At 58.9% G+C, this 20,362-nt stretch overlaps 1 protein-coding gene across 4 annotated transcripts in view; it reads right to left on the bottom strand.

Annotated features, from left to right (window-relative positions):
* PAX7 (paired box 7) overlaps positions 1-18,323 on the bottom strand; it is a 98,687-nt gene extending 80,364 nt beyond the window's left edge. The window contains exons 1-4 of one of the 4 annotated variants that reach the window (XM_076010543.1): positions 17,524-18,323; positions 14,732-14,967; positions 14,039-14,168; positions 12,992-13,126 (exon numbers count right to left, since the gene is read on the bottom strand). In XM_076010543.1, the coding sequence (XP_075866658.1) occupies positions 12,992-13,126; positions 14,039-14,168; positions 14,732-14,967; positions 17,524-17,608 (586 nt within the window). In that variant the 5' untranslated portion in view covers positions 17,609-18,323. The remainder of the gene's footprint in view (positions 1-12,991; positions 13,127-14,038; positions 14,169-14,731; positions 14,968-17,523) is intronic. The other 3 variants (XM_076010547.1, XM_076010550.1, XM_020281221.2) reach the window with 3 other exon arrangements.
* Positions 18,324-20,362: the final 2,039 nt, after the last annotated feature.

Below are 20,362 nucleotides of genomic sequence, written 5' to 3'. Positions count from 1 at the left end.
CTGTCCAGAATCACACAGCAGTTAGTGCTAGCTAAGGCTAGGGCCTCGGCATGCGCCGTTCACATGAGGGTCTGAACTCCAACCCCAGCCACAATCTGAGGTTATTTTCCCTCCCGGCTTTATTTTCCCTTGCGGATGAAAGGATTTTCCCCAGGATGAGGACCAGACCGACCCTTCAGAGAACCGAGTTTGTGGCATCTAGCAGGTCTTGAGATCCCAGCAGGTGCTCATGGGTGCTGGGAGTGGGGGGAGGGAGTGGTAGTGGGGGGCACTGGCTTGAGCCTCAGTCTCCCTTGGGCATGAGGATCTGGGGTTCACAAAGAACTGGGGAGGGTGGGGCAAGAAGAGCAGCTGGATTGGTGCCCTTCAGGCCCCTTAGGGAAAAGGCATCAGGGTCCTGCAGACCCTATTAGAAGAGAACACACCTCACCCTACTTCCTTGGGCTGATGAATTCTCTGTGCCTCAGTTTCCCCCTCTGTGAATGGAACTGTAAAGCAGGTATCTCACTAAACACAAAGGCTGATAGACTGCGGGGCTGGGAAAGGGCCGCATTTATAATGGCCTTCCTAATTCCTGGAAGTAAGACTGCCACCAGTTTGTTTTGCTCCTCTACCAGCGCACCTGCTAGCAGACCAGGGCCACCTCTTTCTCCTTTGGTCTCACTCGTGTCACTGCCTCTGGACCTCAGCTTTGCCATCTGTAAAATGGCCAGATGACCTCCAAGGCCTATTCAAATCTGACTCTACCCTTGTGATCTCAGCCTGGAGAGGAATTCCAAGGTCCCCTGAATGGATGGATCTAGTAGCCAGTTGTGGGCTCAGCACACCTGAGCATCAGGTGGGAAGGAGTCTGGGCTCGGGCGGCTTCCCACTGCCTCTCCCTCCCCAGCCAGGCCTCCCCTCTCCCAGACTTGCCTCCACGCACTGTGCCACAGCACTAACCTCCTAGCGGGTCTCTCCACACCTTCTGGTACATTCTCTGCTCAGTCCATCACTCCCCTGCTGAAATCTCCTGCACCACTCCCTGCTGCCGTTAGAATATGTCCTAACTCCTTAACTGAGCCGTCGATGAGTCTAGGATATGCCCTGGACGCTGGGCTGTCCCCCGGCACGGCCCCCACACACACCAGGGGATAATAACAGCCGTGGAGTGCACGGATGAAGGCCCCGCACTTCCCTGTTTCTGGGGGCTCGCTGGGGGTGGGGGACAGCTCTGGTTGGGGAGGGCATGCGATTGGGGCCAGTGAGGGCGAGGCTGGAAGTCTGTGTGAAGTCTCCTTCAGTCACCAAGGAGCAGTCACCCCAACCTCCCCACCCTGCCAACCAAGGCTGCCCAGCCTCTGCCTGGGAGGGGACAGAAGCCACCAGGGAGGAAGTCCCTGCACACAAGGACCAATGTCTGCTGGGTTACAAGGACTGGCTCTGTGTGCTTCTGCGTCTTCCTCATTCCCGTTGGCTGGGTGAGGAGCTGCCCACAGTCAGGCTCCTGTCTCCTGTCTCCTGCCTCAGATTTTCCATAACGAGGGACACTCATCCTGGTACCTGGCTGGTCACCTGCCTCCGACTCCCACCCCGCCCACAGTTGGTGATCACTTGTGGATCTACAGTCCCATTTATCTCAAGGCTCCTGCTACTTCACAACCAAAGGGGAGTGGCCCCCGGAGTGAAAGAGGCCTTGGAGGAAAAGAGGGGGCAGGAGGGGGGATGGGGGCGCAACATTTATCCAACCAGCCCCCAAGTTGCCCTGTGCTCTTTATGTAATTACGTTCTTTACTCTTCCCAAGGTACTCTGAGGTTGTCATCCATGGGCCCATTTTGCAGAAGAGGACACTGAGGCTCTCAAAGTACATGGCTCAAAGTTACCCAGACCTTCCCGATCCAGGTCCTCTGTCTCTTTCAAGACCCTGCTCGGCTGCCCTCCCCAATTCAGGCTTCTGAGACAGCATCTCAGGGCAGCGGCCGGGCCCCACCAGACCTGCTGACGGCAGGTCTGTAGGCACTCACGGCTGGGTCGCTTTCGGAGACCTCTGTGCCCAGCCGCGCTGGTTCACACAGGAGGGAGGGCCGGCCGGGGAGGCAGAGCCGCGCGCCCAGGCCACGCAGCCCTTGGCGACAGACGCGGCTGTAACTTGCTCCTGTCCTCCACCGCCCGCTCGGGAGGCAGCCGCGAGTGCGGGCGGCGGGGCGCGGGGGCCAGCTCCCAGGACGGCGGACCCCGCGGCTCGCAGACGACGCCCTCCGCCCAGGCCTGGCTGCCCCTGGCCGGCGCGGGTTTTGTTGTGGGTTTTGTGCGTCCCGTTTTGTTGGGCCCCCGCCCCTCCCCCGCCGGCTCCCGGCGTGCCGGCTCTTGACTTCATCCACTAAGTCAATAGCCCGGGCGCTCCCCCCGCGCCGCGCCGCCCCGCGCCGCCCCCCGGTTTTCTTCTCGGGATAATGGGGGCTCTTTGTGGCCTAATCAGCCTCCTGAGGGGCCGGGGGCCGGGAGCGCTTCCCCCGCGGCCGTCGGTGGAAATGAAAGCGGGATTAGGCCGGGGCCTCGGCCCACACCATAGTAAAGCGCCACCAGGCATTCGCCCCTTCAAAGCCCCTTTCGGGGGTTTGGTTACTTTATTTCTAAAGTTGTTTGTATTTCTAAAGTGGCCATTGAGGCGCGAGCGGGGACCGCGCGAGAGGGCGGCGGGGAGGGGGCGGCCGGGGAGGAGGAGCAGGAGCCCTGGAGCCTCCCCTCCCCCGCCTGGGGCCGGAGGACCAGTGTCCTAACTGCTTTCCTCCTGCGGGGAGGACGGGAGGGGCTCTGAGCCCCGCTAATCAGATGGGGAAACTGAGGCCCAGGCTCAGGAAGTAACTGACGCAGGGCTCCGCGCCAGAGGATGCGCTCCGGGGTTCAAACCCACAGCGCAGCGGAGGGAAAAGACGGGATCTTTGGGGAGTGGGGGGACGCGAAGGGCCGTTTGCAGCTGTGAGCGCGGGCGGCGCGCGGCTCCGAGCGCACCCGCTGAGCCTCCTGGTGTCGCCTGTACCGGCCATCGAAGGGAGAGTCCCAACACGAACGCAACTCGACCCCCTGGAAGGGAGGGAGGTTCGGTTCCATTTATTAAAGAAAGTTCCAGAGCCTCTTTTCTTAGGGTTCACTCCGAGCACCTCCAACCAATCCCACAAATGCCGGAATTCTGCAAAAATTCAGAATCTACCTTCATCGCCAAGGTGGGAGGGGGCCGGCGTTTCGCATTCTGGCATTTGCTGGCCGCAGGAGGGAGGAGAGTGGAGGGTGAGATGGGGGGGGTGTCACAAAGCAGCAGGGAAGGGCTTCTGCCACCTGCGCCCCTCGCTCACCCTCTGGAATTTCTTTTTTCTCCCAGAATTTGGGACCTTTGGAAGGGTGAATCCTAACTCAGGGAGTCCAGGCGAGAAAGGAAACTGTAAGGATGGAGATCACGGGCGGAGGGGGGCGCATAATGCCAAGTGGAGGGTAGGGGCTGCGCCATCCCCGCCGCCCTGCGGACCCGCCAGGGGAGTTGGGTCTGTGGTTACAAGAGGGCACGGCAGACAGAGGCACGTCTGTAGGCTTCCACTGGCAACGAGAGGGTTCCAGAAGCTTCCTTAGGACTCCTCCTGAACCCTGCCAACTCCTGAAGTGTCTCCTTGGAGGTGAACTCGAGTCTGAATCAGATTTCCATGTCTATGCAGCGCAGACAAAGCCGGCGCTCACTTTTAAGACTAGTTTCCAGGGGACCAGGAGGCTTGATCCAAGACCCACAGTCTCCATGCAAAAGCACACACAACACACATACACCCTACAAAACTTCTCCAAATGCTGCCCTCTCTCCACCTTCTCCAGTCACCTAAAGACCCACGGCCTGAGTTCGAACCCGCAGCCCTGGCTGTCTGTCTCCACCTGTGGCCAGCGCTGAGGCTTGGCACTTTAGAGAAGACCCCCCACCCAAAGGATGCTGCCCACTCGGCTGGAGCTTCCCCGGGCCTGCCTCCTGCGGAAAGGACCCCAGGAAAGTTTAGGGTGGAGTTTTCCAAGCCACTTCTCAGCCCCACCTTTTCTTTGGTCCTGGGGAGACCGGGGGCTGGGGTGGAGGACCTCTTTGATCTTCAGTCTTTTTGAGGCTCAGACAAAGAGCACAGTAAAGGCCAGAGGCTGAGTCCTGCGGCTGGGCCGCTCCTCCCTCCGCCTCTCTCCCAACCTTCAGTGCAACAAGGCCGGGGCGGTGGGCCAAGTCCTGAGACTCCAGAGGTCAGCTGGGAGGCTGCCTGCCAACTCAGCCCTAGCCCCAAACACACACTGCGTTGTGCTCACACACGGACCTGCACAAACACACACACACACCCCATCCACCCCACCCCCCACTAACCCACACACATATACACTGGCAGCTCTGCAAGAGGCAGGCCCAGGAGGAGATCCAGGTACGCACACGACAAACCCTGAGACATGTCTGTTCGTTTGTGGCCTTGTTTATTTTCTGTCTCCACCACCTGGCTCAGAACTCCATGAGGGCATGGACCTTCTTGATGTCCCAGCTATTCCCAGCACTTCACGCAATGCCTGCCACTTAGTAGGTGCTCAACAAAATTTGTTCAGGATGAATAAAGAAATCCACACACATTTCGCCCCTAGAGGATAATTTCCTTTTTGGGGGGTCCAGGGAAAAGAGGGGCACAGCATGGTGCTTATCTGGGTGTGTAAATGCTCCAGATAGGACCCTTCCAACCACCAAACTGGGGAAGGCAGGGTGGTCTCCCTTGCTTCTGTTTTGGAGAAAGGAGGAAGCAGCAAGGCCAGACAGAGGGCTCCCTCCCCTTATCCTCACCTTGGGCTCCCTGATCCTGGACTCAGAAGCTCCCTAGAGAACAGCGGAGCCATCAGGACACATGCAGATGTGAGGTTCTGAACAGACTGTGGCCCCTAGAAGCCCAAACACCCCTCCATAAACACCCTGGAATAGTATACAGAATTCTGCCTAGATGAACTTGTGCGAATGGCCGGGCTTTTTTGTTTGCTTGGTTGGTTTGCTTGCTTTTTTTGGATTTTATCCTATTCCCAAAGGGGTCCAGGATCCCCCAAAAGGATAAAACCTTGTCTTAGTCTAATTCTCTGTTTTTTTCCATCGGAGGAAACTGAGGCCCAGAGAGTTGTGCTGTCCAAGATTACATCCCTAGCGAGTAGGGGGCTGGACGGGCACTAGAACCCTTTCCACAATGCACTCTGCCCCTCGGCATTCCTCCAGCCTCTCCCGCCGGGGTTCAGACGGAGATGGGGCGAGCTGGTCGGTCGGAGGAGGGGATCGAACACTGAAGCCGCGGGGAACCGGTGGGTGCCGACCGGACCCAGAGCGGCACAAAGCTTTCAGCTCGCCTTGGGTCGTGCCCTCACCCTTAGCGTCCGAAGCCCGGAGTGCGGAGAGTGGCCTGCGCGCCATCCCTTCCCAAAGACCAGAACTTAGAAGCGGCAGCTGCGACCCGGAAGGCGGCGAGCTCTAGCCCGCGCGGTGAAAGCCGGGCTGGCCTGTTTGTTTTGCGCGCTTTGAATCGGGGCTCCCCGCCCCCTCGCCCCACGTCCCGACACCGGCGGGCGCGCGGGCCGGCCCCTTCCCAGCGCCCCGTCGGAGCGCGGAGCCCCGGCCCCCGCCTCGGGGTCGGCCTCCCTCCCGCCCCGCCGGCCGGCTCGCTCGCCTCTAATTAAGCGGCGGGATCGCAGCGAGCCGCCGGGACGCGTTGTAATGTGATGAACTGCCTTTGTGCCAGTGTCACCGAAAGCGCTTCTGATAAGGGGAAGCCGCGGAGGATCAAAAGGGCGGCAGCGGCCCGCCCGCCTCCCGCCTGCGCCCCGCCGCCGCCCGGCTCTGCGCTCGCCCTCTCGCCGCGCTCTCCCGCGGGCCGTCCGGGTCCCGCTGGCCCTCCCGCTCCGCGGGGCCCCAGGCCAGCCTTTCGGCGCCTCTGCCCCTCTTTGTCTTTCCTCCCGCTGCTCGGCGCCTGCCTCGGCCCCTCCGCGTTTCTCAGCGTCCTCAAACTGTGCGCTCCTCTTCTCCCGCGCCCCGTCCCTCTCACACGGAATTCCCTCGCGCTCTCCTCCTCTCCGACTCTTTCTCGTGCCACCTCTGCGGCTCTCTGTCTCCGCTGCCTCTTCCCAGCCCTCCCGTGGTGTCCACCCCGACCCAGGCGACCAAGTCCTGGAGAGGTCCGTGGGCGGCCCCGAAGACTCCGGGGAATTGGGCCAGTGCGTTAGCAGCAGACCCCCACTGCCCCTCACAACCCGCCCTCACTCGGCTCAGCGGCCCAGCGGCGAGCCTGGCACGCGCCCCTAAGGCGCCCCCGAATGCCCTTGGAGCGCCTTCGGAGCTGGACTCGGGGCGCACGCCACTTCCCCTCCCCCCTCCCGAGACTGCCTCCCTCAGACGTTTTCCTCTCCCCCGGGGCTGGAGTTCCAAGTGCAGCCGACCTCCCTCCCTTCGCATCCCCTACCCCACACCCCTTCCTTTGGCCCCCACCTCCCCTTTGCCCTCGACCCCTTCTCTTCCTCCTCCAGGCCCCTCCCCTTCTCCTGCTCGTAGTCCCCCCTGCTCTCTCTCCGGACCGCTTCCCTGCCTCGCTCTCCCCCGCCCCACTTTGTTTGAAGTTTTGGAGAGATCTATCCACTAATGGCGAAGTTCCCCCCTTAGGTCACCGTTCTGCCTTGATTCGATTTGGGAAGGCGAGTTCCCTCCCTCCCTCTGCCCGACCCCAGCCGCGCGGACAGCTCCAGAGCAGGTCAGGAAGCTTGACCCCATTTCCACCTTTTCCTCTTTCAGCCAGAATTGGGGGAAGGGGCAAAGAAGAGGGAAGGCCCAGGACAGCCCAAGGGAGCGGGCATCCCAATCTTCCAGTCCATACTCAACTTATCCCCATACTCAACCGGGCTTCCTAATCACCCCATTAGTCTGGAGAGGGAGGGAGAGTGCAGCTATTTTTCTGGAATTCCTGGAATGTGTCCCCCTCTTAGTGAGGGTCTTCAAGGCCCCAGAGCCTCTGGGGAGCCTTCCTTTTGGGGTCTCTCTTCTGCGCGGGAACCTTCCCCTCACCAGGCACTGTCTTTTCTGGGCTTCGAGTTCTGTCTGGCCTTAGACCATGAGCTGCCAGGACCAGAGCCAGGACCTTGTACATTGCTTGTTTATATCCTAAGGGGCCCTTGCCCCGCAGTGCAGAATGAAGCCTCATCAACTTCGCTGATAATGACAGAATGATGGCAAAATACAACTCCAAAAAGGGAACCTGGAAGGAAATCCCATTTGCTCAGCTCTCTCTCCCTATATAAAAATATGTGTTTTTATATAACACTATTTATATATAATGTAGTGTGTGACAACTATCATTTTCAGAAAAACATTTTTTTAAATAAAAAGAAAAAAAACCCCAAATAATCACCTTACTGCTTTAAGGCTACTGTTATATGTGCTTTTAAACCCTTCCATGTAAATTCCACTGAAAATTTGGAAAGCTGTGCGAGGGGAGGGGGCGGCGGGAGTTGGGGGGTAGGTTAATCCGGGTTTAACGCTGCGATGCAGACTTAGGACCGGGGTTAGCCTGATTGCGTTATCTCTTCCCAACATTTGAGACGCCCATATTTTACCCAGCCAAATAGCTCCGAGAGCAGCGCAGATGGCTGCCGTGGTCGCGCCTCAGGAAAATGTGTTATTAATATCTAAATAACTTCCCAATACTGTCTGGTAAATCTCCCCTCTACCATTCCGAATGATGAATTCGTTTGAAGTCTTCCCCCAGCCTCATCTTTTCAATGTCTCTCTCTCTTCTCTCTTCTTCTTAGCCAGGCTTATTTCAAACTGGTAAATATCTAATTCCTTTAGCCGCTCCGCCGCGCACACTAGTCTTTTAGGTACAAACGTCTTGAAACAGCCGGTGTGTGGCAGTGCGTGCCCCGAGGTGAACACGAGCCCGCGCGCCCCCGCGGCGGGGGACCCCACCCGGCTCAGCCGCGTCTGCGTTGGGGAGACGGGCAGCGCGGGAACCCCCATCTGCGAGCCAAGCCCCTTTCCGTGTGCGCCCCGGGGGACTCTCTCCTGGCTCCCCGCGGAGTCCCAAAGGCGCCCCCCCCCACGGCTCTCTGGGGGCCCCCAGTCCCCCCCACCTCCTCCCAGCCCTGCGAGGGCTCCCCCGCTCGCTGGGGCGGATAATTGCCCTCGCCCGCCTGTTCTCCCTTGTTTAAAGTTTGTTTGCTAAATGTCTTCTATTAGATTATGCTCGTTCATTCCCCCTCCAACCTTATCTCCTTCTGTCTCTTCTCTCCTTGCCCGTCACACTCGATTTAGGCACGAGTTTATCTGGCAAACAGTTTGCCGACTTTGTTTATTTACCGCGGGTTCTGGGGCCGCGAGCGCGCGAGCGCCAGTGTTTGCCTTTGTAATAGTTATCTCCTCATTGTTGTTCTTCGTTAGTCTAGCTCCCGCCTCCCCCCTCGCTCCTTCGGTGGTGGGGAATGGAGGGAAGAAAGGGGGAGTCTTGTCAGCCCAGTGTGGGCTCGCCCCTCGCCGGGAGCCCCTCCCCCAGGAGTGTCCCCTCTCCGCGCGCCCCATCCCCCACCGCCCGGCCAGCGAGCCCCTCGGGCCCCTCCCTCTCTCCCTCCGGTCTCGCTGAATATCCACCGCCGAGCGCAGCCTAAAGCCGGGGAATTGCCTGACACCCTCCCATCTTCCTCCGAGCCCCCATTATGCGAAGCTGATCCCACTCTGAACAGCCTCAAATCCCGCCTGGACTCTGTTTGATTAGATTGCCAACCCGGGGTAATCCTTTGATTTGGTGGAGTGTCAATTGCCTTTCTCTAAATACACATTTACAGAGGAGGGAACTTGTTGGTTTAAATCAATGCAGATTGTTTCTTGATAAATGGACTATCTTCGTCCCCTCCCTCGCACCCTCTCCGGAGGCCCCTCTCCCTCTCCGCCCCTCCCCTGCCCGGCTCTCGCCCGACCCGTAAACAATGCCCCTTCCAGGTGTGAAGCCGAAAGAACGGTGTGGGCTGAGCGGAGCTGGGCCCCCCTTCCCCTATTCATTCGCTCCCCCGGAGCCTAATTAAATTTGGCAGGTCCTCGTACACACAATCAAAACAGCTTCCTCCAGTGTAGCGAACGACCGAAAACCGCATTAGCAGCCATCGCCACTGCCAAATTAAATTGTTTCCCGCCTCCTTTTACAAGTGTCTAAAACCGACACTCCGGGCTCTCCCCTCCTTTCCGATCCTGCCCCGCCATTTCCCACTCCACACCTGTATGTTTGCTGCTTTAAAAAATAAATAAGGAAAAAATAATGCAAAGAAAAACAAATCTGCTTCGCACACCTTCCTGGCCCCCCCAACCTCAGATGGTCTCAGACCCAGGGAGTCTGCAGATACTCTGGCCTGGCTGGACTCTGACACCCCCAGGGATTCCCCCCCCCAGGATAACACTGCCTCCTCCACCTCTTCTCCTAATTCTTATCTTGTAACTTTTTTCCACGTTTCATATTAATTGTACCTGGGTGGGCTTTCCACCCTAGAGACCAAATGCAGCCCCACATCTGATCTGGCCAGTTTGGGCTTAAATGTGTACACTGGCAGATGCGTGAGGCTTCGGTGTTATCGCTCGTCACTGTTGCTGTTGTTATTTATATCATTGCTTCTTTCTTCACACTCACTTCCTTGGCTCGCACAGAGGAATGGTCTGACCCTTCGCAACCCCCTATCAAATTCCCCACAGGAATCTCTCTGGGCTCAGATTCTGGGAGAATCCTTTCCTTTCCCTTCCCTCCTCGAATCCTCTCTCTGTTGGGTCCCCGGCTTGTCTGTCCCCTGATCCTCAGGGAACGGGGTGAAAGGGAGAGTGCCCAGGTGCATGGGACCCCAGAACTGCCCACTGCCTTCTCCAGGTGAGCAGAGCTTGGTCCTAGCCCCTATCGGCAGCGGTCTGAGAATTCTCACAACCAACAATCCTAATAACTCAGTCTTAACAAGGATAAGAGCAAAAAAAAAAAAAAAAAAAATACGAACAGCCTCATGAATATCAGCCCAAGGGGAGCAGGAGTGAGCTGTTCAGAGATGAAAGTGCACAGAAATAAAAGCTCAATTTAATCTGCTTTAAAACCCTTCAACTTAACGTTTGTGCTTCAAACTCTGAGAGTGAGGACTGATTGCGGATAAATAGTTTCTTACCATGCCTGGAAGCTATTACACCCCTCTCCAACACAGTTTCCTATTCAGCAGTCCCAGTTTTCATTACCAGCTCTAATAAGTCTTAACATTATTAAATGCCAAGCGGACGATAGGAAAAAACGGACTCAGGGAGGGATCTCTCTTTAGCGCTTAAAGAGGAGAGCTCTTAAACCCCTTCTTTGGTGGCTCCCCGCCACGAGAGGGGCAACTGCCCCCCCCACCCCAGAGAAAGCATTTTTCAAGAGCAAGAAGCCAAAACAAAGTTGTGGGTGTGCACACCACCCCCTGCTCTGCCCATGAGGCATCTCTGCCCCTCCAGACCTGGACAACTCGGGTAGAGGTTGGTAGGTCTTTTCACCACTAACTTGGCCATGAAACTAGTGTCTGGGTTCGGGGAGAGGGAGGGGTTCACTGGGGTGCCGTGGACTGGCCCAGGCACTCAAATTGGAAAACAGTATCATGTGTCCACAGATGGACAGACTGGCTTCTCATCTGCACCACCACCTTGCCCATTCACACCACTTACAATCACACACACACCCATGCCAGAGCCCGCCTGAGCAGACACACACCCACGACATTCACATCCAAAGGCCCCGTGGGTGACCAGTTTCGCTGAGAGATGCATGCCCTTACAGGTCCATCCAATGCTCAGTCACAGTGCCCAATGTGCCTGCTGTCACTTAAAAACTGCAGAACTTTCTGGACACCAGGCCCACTGCCTGAGAGCATTTCATGTCTGCAAGTCCTCTGTAGACCCAGCACCTGTGTTCCCAGCCTCCCCCATCTGGCACAGGCTCCTCTTTAAACCCTCGGGGATTGGCGCTTCCTGGTTCTGCAGCAGGGAAACCTCCATCCAGCGAAGCTGCCTGCTAGCTGGTTTTGCGAGCCCAGGCCAGCACTGGAGGCCCCTGAATTCCCTTGAGTCAAAGGGATCCCCCCAAACCGCATGATCTTTCCATCCTCTTCCTCCCCTTTCCTTTCCCCTGTGTGAGGACATTTTCCTGTTTAGGCTTCCTCACAGACAGAACTGCCCATAGCTCCACCGTGCACACACGTAAAGTCTCTGCAAATAAAACCAAACTCCCTTCCGCTTCTCTTTGGGGTGACTCTCATAAGAGGCATCTAGTAAGTATTCGACAGGAAAGGCAATTCAAGTTCTGTGCCCCCTCCCAAAAAGTCTAACTGGTCTCTTTCCAATTGCCAATGCAGTAACTGAAATAAGGACTGGGTTTCCTCCCCCCAGGTGTCCGGGGCTGGGACCGACTTGCCAGGGCCGGGGCTGCTGCAGTGCAGGGCTGCCTCCCGCCCGCAGACCCGAGGCCCCTCAGCAGGGCCGGCACAGCGGGGTGCCAGGCGCAGCTCGCTCCCTTTCTTCCCTCGCCCTTTTGTCCCTAGCGGGACTGCAGCTCCACTGGGGCCCTGAATGTCAATAGCCCGCCCCTTCCCCAGCTCTCGCTTGCTCTCCAACCCGCCGCGGCCCCCAGTCCTTCTCCCTCCAAACAGGCCTGTGGGGGCTGGGCGTCCCTTCCCAGTTGTCTTTGGAAGCGAGCTTTGTCTGTGAAGTTCATCTTCAAGGTTGCAAGGAACTACTGGGAACTCCAGAGAGACCTGTGCTAGGAGTTCTGGGAGGCGAGTAAAGGGGTGCTGGGACAGACACGGGGAAGGAGACCGGGGCGAAATGTGCTTTTCACAGGCTTCCGGGTTCCAGGGCCCTCGGCCACTTTTTGCAAAGCCATCTTTTCGGCAGGTTCCCGCTCCACTGTCCTTCCGATTCTCTCAGCCTGTCGCCTCCCTGCGTGTGTTTGGGGTGGGGGAGCTTTCTCCACCATCCCCACCCCCCAGCCTTTGTGACTCTGGGTCATCCATTTCTATTTCTCTCCCTGTCGCCACTTAACGCATACTTACCAAATCTCAGAGAGAACTGCGAGGGGAAGGGGTCATGAGGAAGGACTTTCCCTTCCTTCTCTCCAAACTTCCCCCGGTCAAGAAACAAAAGCGCACTCCCCTTCCCCGGGCGTGCGCGCGCTTGCAAGATGAGCGCCTTCCCTAGCTGGTAGCGACAAACCCCTCGGTGCTGGGCTCGGGCTGCAGCCGCAGCGCGGAAGCCGGGCTCAGGGTGGGGAGCGGGTGTGCGGAGCTTGAGTCTCTCCCCCACGGGGATCCTACGACCCTAGGCAACTGGGAACTTGGCCTCAACTCCAGGTCCCGCCGGCGCACACCAAAGAGGAAGGCACCCTTCTGCCCCCCGCTCCGCCCTGGCAACGCGGGACTGAGAGCCAGGCGGCGGCCCGCGCTAATTTTTATTGATTGCAGCGGTCAGTCAACTGTCAGAGGGGTTTCAAGGGACCGTTTAGAGAGCGTGTGCGGGTCTGGTTAACAAATTCATTTAGGGACCGGCGGGCCGGCTCCTCCTTCCGCGCCCCCCGCCCCCTTGCCCAAGTTTCCTATAAATAATTGATCGACGCCGGGACCAGCAGCCAAAACGCCAGCCCCGCAGGACTCGGGTAGACCAGGCGCGCGGGGTGGCCCTGTCCGCGGCGCACGGCGCGCTACCCCGCAGCCCCGCTCCCCGGGGACGCACAGTTGTCCGCGCCCCGCTCTGCCGCGCAAAGCAGGCGCCGGCTCCGCACCCTGCCCGGGCCGGGGCGCTCCCCGCCGGAGAGGCTCCCCGCCGCCCCTGCCTGCGCCCTCTTCCCCTGGAATCCTGGCCGCCCTTCCCCGGCCGCAGGCGCGAACCGCCGGCCCACACCTGGAGCGTGGGAAACGCCGGCTCGGGCGTCGCGGGCCCGGGCACTTCCCTACCTTTGTCACCCAGGATGCCGTCGATGCTGTGTTTGGCTTTCTTCTCGCCGTCGTCTTCCTTCTTGTCCGCTTCGTCGTCCTCCTCTTTCTTCCCGAACTTGATTCTCAGCACGCGGCTAATCGAACTCACTAAACCTCAGAAATTCAAAGGCAAAAGAGCGAGTATAAGTTGTTGGGTCGGGGCCCGGCGGCTCGGGGACCCTGGGAGAAAGCTGGGAAGCCTCCGGGTTCCTTTCTCTCATTCATTCCCCCCTCCCCCCACACAGACATTTTTAAGCATTTACACATACTGGAGTTCAGTCACCCGGGTCGGGAAGCCTGCCCCACACCTGGGGCGCAAAGTGGTAAGACGGGGCAGAGACGCCGGCCTAGCGCATGCCTATGCACACCCTTGCACACGTGTGCCTTACACTACTACAGACTGGACACACTCACACCCACATCCACTGCTTCCGGGCTCCCTGACATCCCTCCAGCCCTGCTGCCGCCACCCCCACACTCAGGTGTGCGCCCTGGCCCTGCATGCCTCAGCGCATATGCACACATGTACACACGCACACACGCATGTGCGCGCACACCGGGCCACTTTCCCTCTCACCAGCAGCATGGTTTGGGGCCTCCACATGTGGGACCCACTCGTGGCTAGTGGTAGCAACAGAACAGAAATGAATGGACATCAACCCTCCTAAGACAAACCCATCTATTTGGGACATTTCTTCCAGAAAGCTCCAAGGGAGCTTCTTTTACCATCCAACCTTCCAGGTTAGCTTTTTCCTCCTTCCTTCCTGCCTGCCTTCCTCTCTTCCTCCTGCCTTTCTTCCTTTCCCCACCCTTCCCTAACTTTCTTTTCTTTCCCTCTGCCCATCGTCTTCCTTTCTGTTTTGACTCATTCTCATGCCCTAACTCTCTTTGCCTTCTTGTACCCTCTTCCTCCCAACTTCTCCCCAAGTTCCCGGTCAACCACCATCCCCCCTCCTCTCTCCCCTACCTCCAGCCCCCTGGCCAGCCCCCACGGCCCAGGCTGTGCCGGCTCAGCTGCCTTCTCACCTGAGGGCACGGTGCTGCGGTCACAGTGGCCATCCTTCAGCAGCCGGTCCCGGATCTCCCAGCTGAACATGCCCGGGTTTTCCCTCTTGTACTCCTCGATCTTTTTCTCCACATCCGGGGTCGCCACCTGCTTCAGAGGTGGAGGTGGGAGAGCAGGAGTGGAAAGATGGGGTGGGGGGAGGGAGATACTTTTAATACCAACCTCCCTAGAGCCCCAGGCCAGGCTGATGGCTCAGATCACCAACGCCCCCCTCAAGAGACTGGCTTTATCCTTTAGAGAAACCTGTTTCTGGCGCCCAGTCGTGTGTTGTGGGGGCAGGGATAGGTAAAATCGACCTAACTGGAACCCCCGGAATCCTCTCTCACTATTTCAGGCAAAGCTGAGAGAAGATTTCCTCCAGTCTCAGGTGTTAAGGGGTTGGGGACAGATGTTGGGACAGCCCAGGGAGGCTCACAGTCTCAAAGTCTTGAACAACCTAGACTTCAGTGACCCTCATCCCTGAGATATTCAAGTAATGAGAACATAATGGGAGGCTGTCTGGGAGTAGGGGACACTCTTCCACTGTACTTTCCGTGGGGAGCATGTAGACACCCCAGTGCTCCTGGATGGCTCAGGGTAGGAAGAGGGGCCACAGCCAAGACCCCCAGACCCTGGGAAGGCCAGCTGCCAGCCTCTATGGCACAGACACTCACTCTGGGCTTGCTGCCGCCGATGGCCCCAGGCCGGATGGACCCGGTCTCCTGGTAGCGGCAGAGAATCTTGGAGACACAGCCATGGGAGACACGCAGCTGGCGAGAGATGACACAGGGCCGGATGCCATGGTGAGCCATTTCCACTATCTTGTGGCGGATGTGGTTAGGTAGGGGTCGCCCGTTGATGAAGACCCCTCCAAGCTGGTTGACCCGGCCTTGGCCAAGTGGAGTGGACACTGGAGAAGGGAGGGGAGAGGAGGAAGGAGAGAGGCACAGGGTGAGGATAGAGAGGACATACTGAGTGCACCCCCTGATTCCAATTTTGTTTGAGCCCTGAGATCTCTGAGAGTGAATCTCTGATGTCCTGACATTTGGAGCTTCAGTAGTTCGGGGAAACAAGTGTCATGACACGGAAGGAGGGTTCTGCAGAGATGGAGAGAGGGGTCAGGGCTGCAAGAGTCCCCCAGATCCTGTGTTCCCCAGCTTCTGCCCCCACCCCCAGGACTGAGGGCACACCTGGAGGATCTGGATGCCCCGAGAAAGGGAGCGAGAGAGACACAGGCCAGAGAGCAGAGCCACCAGGCTGGCAGAGCCTTAGCGATCTTGGCACCAATGGCTCTCTATCCCCTAGGCCACAGCTTGGGCCACGGGTCTGCCTGCCTCTCAGAGAGGCCAATAACTGGTGAGATGCGGCCCATCTGGTCACTTCCACACTCCTAGTAGTCAAGACGGATCCATTTTATTAGGGGCTAGACAGGGCTGGTTACATACCAGCACTAACGGCTCCGGCCTGAGCAGCAGAGCTGTGCCACCCATGATAGAACAGCTGAGCACAGCCCAGGGACGGGTGACATAATGCTGTTGGCCACTGCCTTTGAGGGTACCTGGCTGTCCTGCAAGGGACTCCCCTTACTTCCAACCACTCTCAAAGTTCTAGTTTCGTTTTAGGACAATTTTGGGACACACCACTGCCCACAGTCTCCTACATGGAATGCTTCACTTGGTCTCAGAAATCCACGAACTGCCCCTGCAGGCTCGGCGACACTGGCACCCAGAGTCCCGGGTGTGGGAGACTTTGGGAACCAGGAAGACCGGCACTCGGGGTGTGCTGGGGTGGAGAGAACGCCCCAGTCGCCTAATGCAAAGTCTACACATTTTCCTCACAGAAGGTTGGGGGACACCCGGTGCACTAATCCGGCCTCGATCCCCCCAATTTGGGGACTCAGCGGCTGCGGAGATCTGGAAGATTAGAACGATTTCACAGCCGCGCGAGTGCTGGGAGCTGACGGTATAATTGGAAGGAAGGAGGCAAGGAGAGGCTTGGCTGCTGAACTGTTCCCGCCGCCCCCTCCCTCCCTCTCCCGGTCCCCCCACCTCTCTTTGTAAAAGTAGGTGTCTGAAGCCACCCTCGGATTTAATCAGAAATCGTGCGTCGCCGAGTCAGAGTCACTCGGTCTCCGTGGCGGGATATGCCATTAGCGCTCGAGAGCTCTTGAGCGCCCAACTTTATATTCAAGAGCCTCTTTAGCGACCGGCACTCGGCTCTCCTCAGTATTCTGCGTCATGTTGGGCAAATATTGTTCTAATCCGCGCGCGTCCCCGGCCGCCTGTTTCACTTGCATTCGCTACAGGAGAGTGCTGCGGCAAATCCCCGGGCTTGCGCGCCCTCCCGCCTGCGTGGCTGCTCGCGCGCACTTGATCACGGAGCCGCTCTCTTCGCCTCTGTCTAATCCAGGGACCCGGCGCCGTCTCGCTGCCCAAGGGGCCCCCCTGCTCGGAGCGCAGGCTGCCTGCTCGCCCACCCCCTCCCTGCCTGCTCTCCCCTGCCTCGCGCACAAGGGACTCAGGCAACAGCAAGAAGAGTAATTAAAAAAGGAAAGTCCCACACGTCTCTACTTCTCTTTGACACCCTGGGCTACCTATCCCCAGAAGCCAAGTGATCCCGCAGTGACAGGTCGAAGGCCTTCCACTAGTTTAAAAAGAAAACAGAACAAAAACGCAGGGAAGGGTCTGGGCCGTGCGCTCCCGGCCCTTTCTCCAGCGGGGGACCCGTGGGTCGCCCGTCCTCCCCGCCGTCCGGGGCGCTGGACGTTTAGGAAAGGACACGTTACAAAATCAACACGTTCCCCGGGTCTCCACATTGCCGGGCCCTGTCGCCGTTTTGGGATTCTCTCCCCGGAGATTTCTAGAGTTCAGAAGCCCGAATAAAAAGTTTTTTGGGAAAAAAAATCGTTACTGTGTATTATTTAAAATTAATTTGTGTCCAGGCCGAAAAGCAGGAGTGTTTTGAGTGTCGCTTTGGAAGAAACGGATAGCGTTGGTAGTTTAGACATACAAAGTATCACACATTGAAGGTATTTCGAAATAAAAGGGTTTGGAAGACCATGCCAGGGGTGGAAAGAACAATTCAAAACATGAGCAGAGAGCCGAGAGCCGGCGAGCCCCGAGAGCCCAGGCTCTGCCAGGGAAGAAGTATCTGAAAATAGTGGAAAGAGCTGAAAGCACTAGGTCTCAAAATTCACTAGGAGTCAAAGTCCACCGGAGTTCCACCCCGCGGGGAAAGGCCAGCAACGCGCGACCCGGGAAGCCGAGGCCGCGGGTCAGTGAGACCCATGCAGAAACGGACAAGTGTCGGTCCCAGAAACTTCCTGAGTCCCGCGCCCACACCCGGACCCAGCCGGGAAGGGGATGTCCCTGCCACCGCCGGCCGCCACCGCCCCCTGGAGCTTGCCACCTCTCCCGGGACCCCGCGTTCCGGACGCAGGAGGCGAGGCGAGCCGGGGCGCTCTTACCTTCCAGCGGAAATCCCGTGCGCGGGTAGTTCTGCCCCGGAGCCGGCCGCATCATCCTCGGGACCGTGCCGGGAAGGGCCGCCATTCTTGCGCTCGCGGGGGACGAATCCGAAGTCGCCAAAAATCGCTTTTCGTCCGCTCCCTTTACCCCTGCTGCGATCTCTTTCTCTCCTTCTTCTTCTCCCTTTTTTTTTTTAAGCCTCTTCCCCCTCCCCTCCGCTCACTCTCCCTTCCCCACCCCCCACCCCCGGCTGCAGTCCGACGCGTCCAGAAGCTGGGGAGGGGGGCGAGGTGGGGGCGGAGGTTGGGGGGAGGGAAGGTGGCGACGAGGAAGTTCAAACAAACAAACACTCCAACCCCAAGTCCGCCTCCGCCGGCTCGGCCGGGCGAGAAGTTGCGCGGCCCGTGCGCCCCGCACGAGTGGGGGACCAGGCCGGGCCGTGGAGGGGGCTGGGGGGACGCGGCCGGAATCGGGGCCCCGGCCTGGGACTGGCTAGCGACTGGCTGTCGCGCTCGGGGCCAAAGTTTCCGAGCCGAGAGACTGCGGAGTGGATTGCTTTTCCGTATATGTTTATATATTTATTCTCTCGCTCGCCCCTCCCTCTTCTCCACGCCGGCTGCCTCGGGGCGCGCTCGGGCTCCCCGCACCGGACCCGCACCCCGTCCGGGGCCGCGGGAGGGAAGAAGGTGCCGCCTCGGGCTTCGGGACGTGAGAGGAGGCGACGGGTGGCGGGTTGGGGAAGAGCAGTGGAGAAGCGAGGGCCGCGAGTGACTGGCGGGGTAAGTTGTGCAAAAGTGTTCCACTGCAGCCGCCGCAGGAGGAGGAGGAGGAGGAGGAGGAGGAGGAGGCGGTGAACGAGATCTGATAGGTTCGGACTTTTCTTTTATTCATGAGGAGGGAAGGGGGCCTGGGCGGACGGCAGCGAGGACCAATAACGAAAAGAAATCGCCAACGAATATTTTTTCCCCTTTTCTAATCCTGGGCTCGACCTCGTTCTGGGGGAGAGTTTGAACTGTCGGTGCAAGCGGAGCGAGCAGAGCCCGGGGAGCTGGGGGCCGCGGGAGAAGGGCGTGGGGGGCAACTTTGCCCGAGTGTCTCCCTTTGATGAGTGCGCGGGTCCCCCGAGTCCCCGGCCCTGGGGCGCCCGCGGCCCGCCGGCGGCCCAGCTCCGTGGGACCGTCCGCCTCCGTCGGGCCCCTCCCTGGGTTCTGGCCTTTTCTCCGGCCGCCCAGGCTCAGAGTCCGGTGTGTTTCACGTCTTCTTCCTCGTCCCACACCCGAAGCTCCGCGAGCGGGGCTCGTGGGGGCACGGCCCGGGGCGACTCCCAAGGACCCGCTAGGACTTTCTCCGTGAAATAGTGTCAGCGCCCTGCTGTCGGGTTCTAGCTCGCCCTCTAGCAGCTCGGAGAAGCCCAGAGTGACTGTATCTGGGTCTAAGGCTTGGGGAAGGGGGTCTGTCTGCCCAGTGTCCGGGATGTGTCTTTTCCTCCCCCCAGGCCCCGCCCCTGCCAGATATCTCCCCCCACTCCTCCCGCATAAACCTCATCCTCCTCTTCGGTCCCTCAGGCCAAAATCCGAACCGCTTTCCAGCGAGTGGTCGCTATCCCAAGGGCTGCACAGCTGGGGCGTGTTGAGGATCTGGGGGTCCAAGGACGTGGGTCGTGGGGGGCGGGAGCCTGTTCTGAACTCGTCATCTCTGAGCTCCTGGCAGGTGGATTGGGGGACGTTACAGTCAAATGGCTGGCCGTGGGGGTGGGGTGATCAGAGGGCCACAATTCTGCTGGGAAGGCCAGAGTGACCCGCAGCCCCAGCCTCGGGACACCGCGTCCCGGGGGGCGAAACGCCCTCCCAGCGGGGCAGGACGCCACGACTGCAGGCCTTTTGTCTCCCGGGGGAAAGAGCGTCTGGGCCCGGAGCTGGAGGCAAAATACAATAAAATAAACCCAGCCCTCAAACTCGCCCCCTGCCTGCCCTCTCCTGGCCGTGGGGTCAACCTCATCTTCGCCTGCGGGCTCTCCACTGGCTGGCCCCAGTGTGCACCCCGCCCCTTCTCACCTGTGACCTTTGCCCCCTCCACATGTGACAGAACCCCTTCTCTCCCCTCTCTCCCAGCACAAGGGGCTCATCAGACTTTTGAGGGGCCTTCTGGGAATGGGGACCCTGTTGAAAACCTTGCTCAACTCACACCTTACGGCAGCTCCAGCACTGGGAATGGGGTGGCTAAGTAGCTTTGGAACTGGAAAGGAGGCCCCAGGTGCCTTGCCCGGACCAGGCTGCCAGGCCGCCTGAGTTACAGGGGCCCTCCCCCGAGAAAGATGGGGAGGTGAAGCTTAAAGCCAGGGCAGAAGGTGACCCCCGTCACATCACCAGTCTCGCTGGGGGGCTGGCCTGCCCCGACCTCCAGAGGTGGGTATATATTCTCTCTATACATGTAAGCACACACATATCCATATATCGCACATTCATTCATTCATTCATTCTTCACTAATTTCCCTCCTTGCTTGGAAGGTTTTACCCAGCTCTTCCCTGCATCTGTGGAGTGGCCCAGGCTCCTGTGTGTGACTAGGGGCCTATGCCTGTGTCCGTGCGCATCTAGGTGCAGGTGGGTTGATGTGTTTGGGGTCAGTGCGAGTAAAGGTGTGTTTCTAAGCGAGAGTCTGTGTCTGTGTTTGTGTTGTGGGGTCACATCCATGTTGCCATGGCGCAGCTGTAAATTGGGGTTGGGAAGGTGTGAGTGTGTGTTTGGGTCAATTTCCCAGGTGAGAAATGGCCTGCGGGCAGCCAGGGCTCAGGGAGGCTGGGAGGCCCCATCCTGCCAGCAGGACTCTGAGCCCAGTGG

This window comes from Microcebus murinus, chromosome 2 (genome assembly GCF_040939455.1).
Source record: "Microcebus murinus isolate Inina chromosome 2, M.murinus_Inina_mat1.0, whole genome shotgun sequence".
Classification (NCBI taxonomy): domain Eukaryota; kingdom Metazoa; phylum Chordata; class Mammalia; order Primates; family Cheirogaleidae; genus Microcebus; species Microcebus murinus.
The sequence above is the reverse complement of the archived record's forward strand: the minus strand, read 5'-3'. Positions and strand labels throughout refer to the sequence as shown.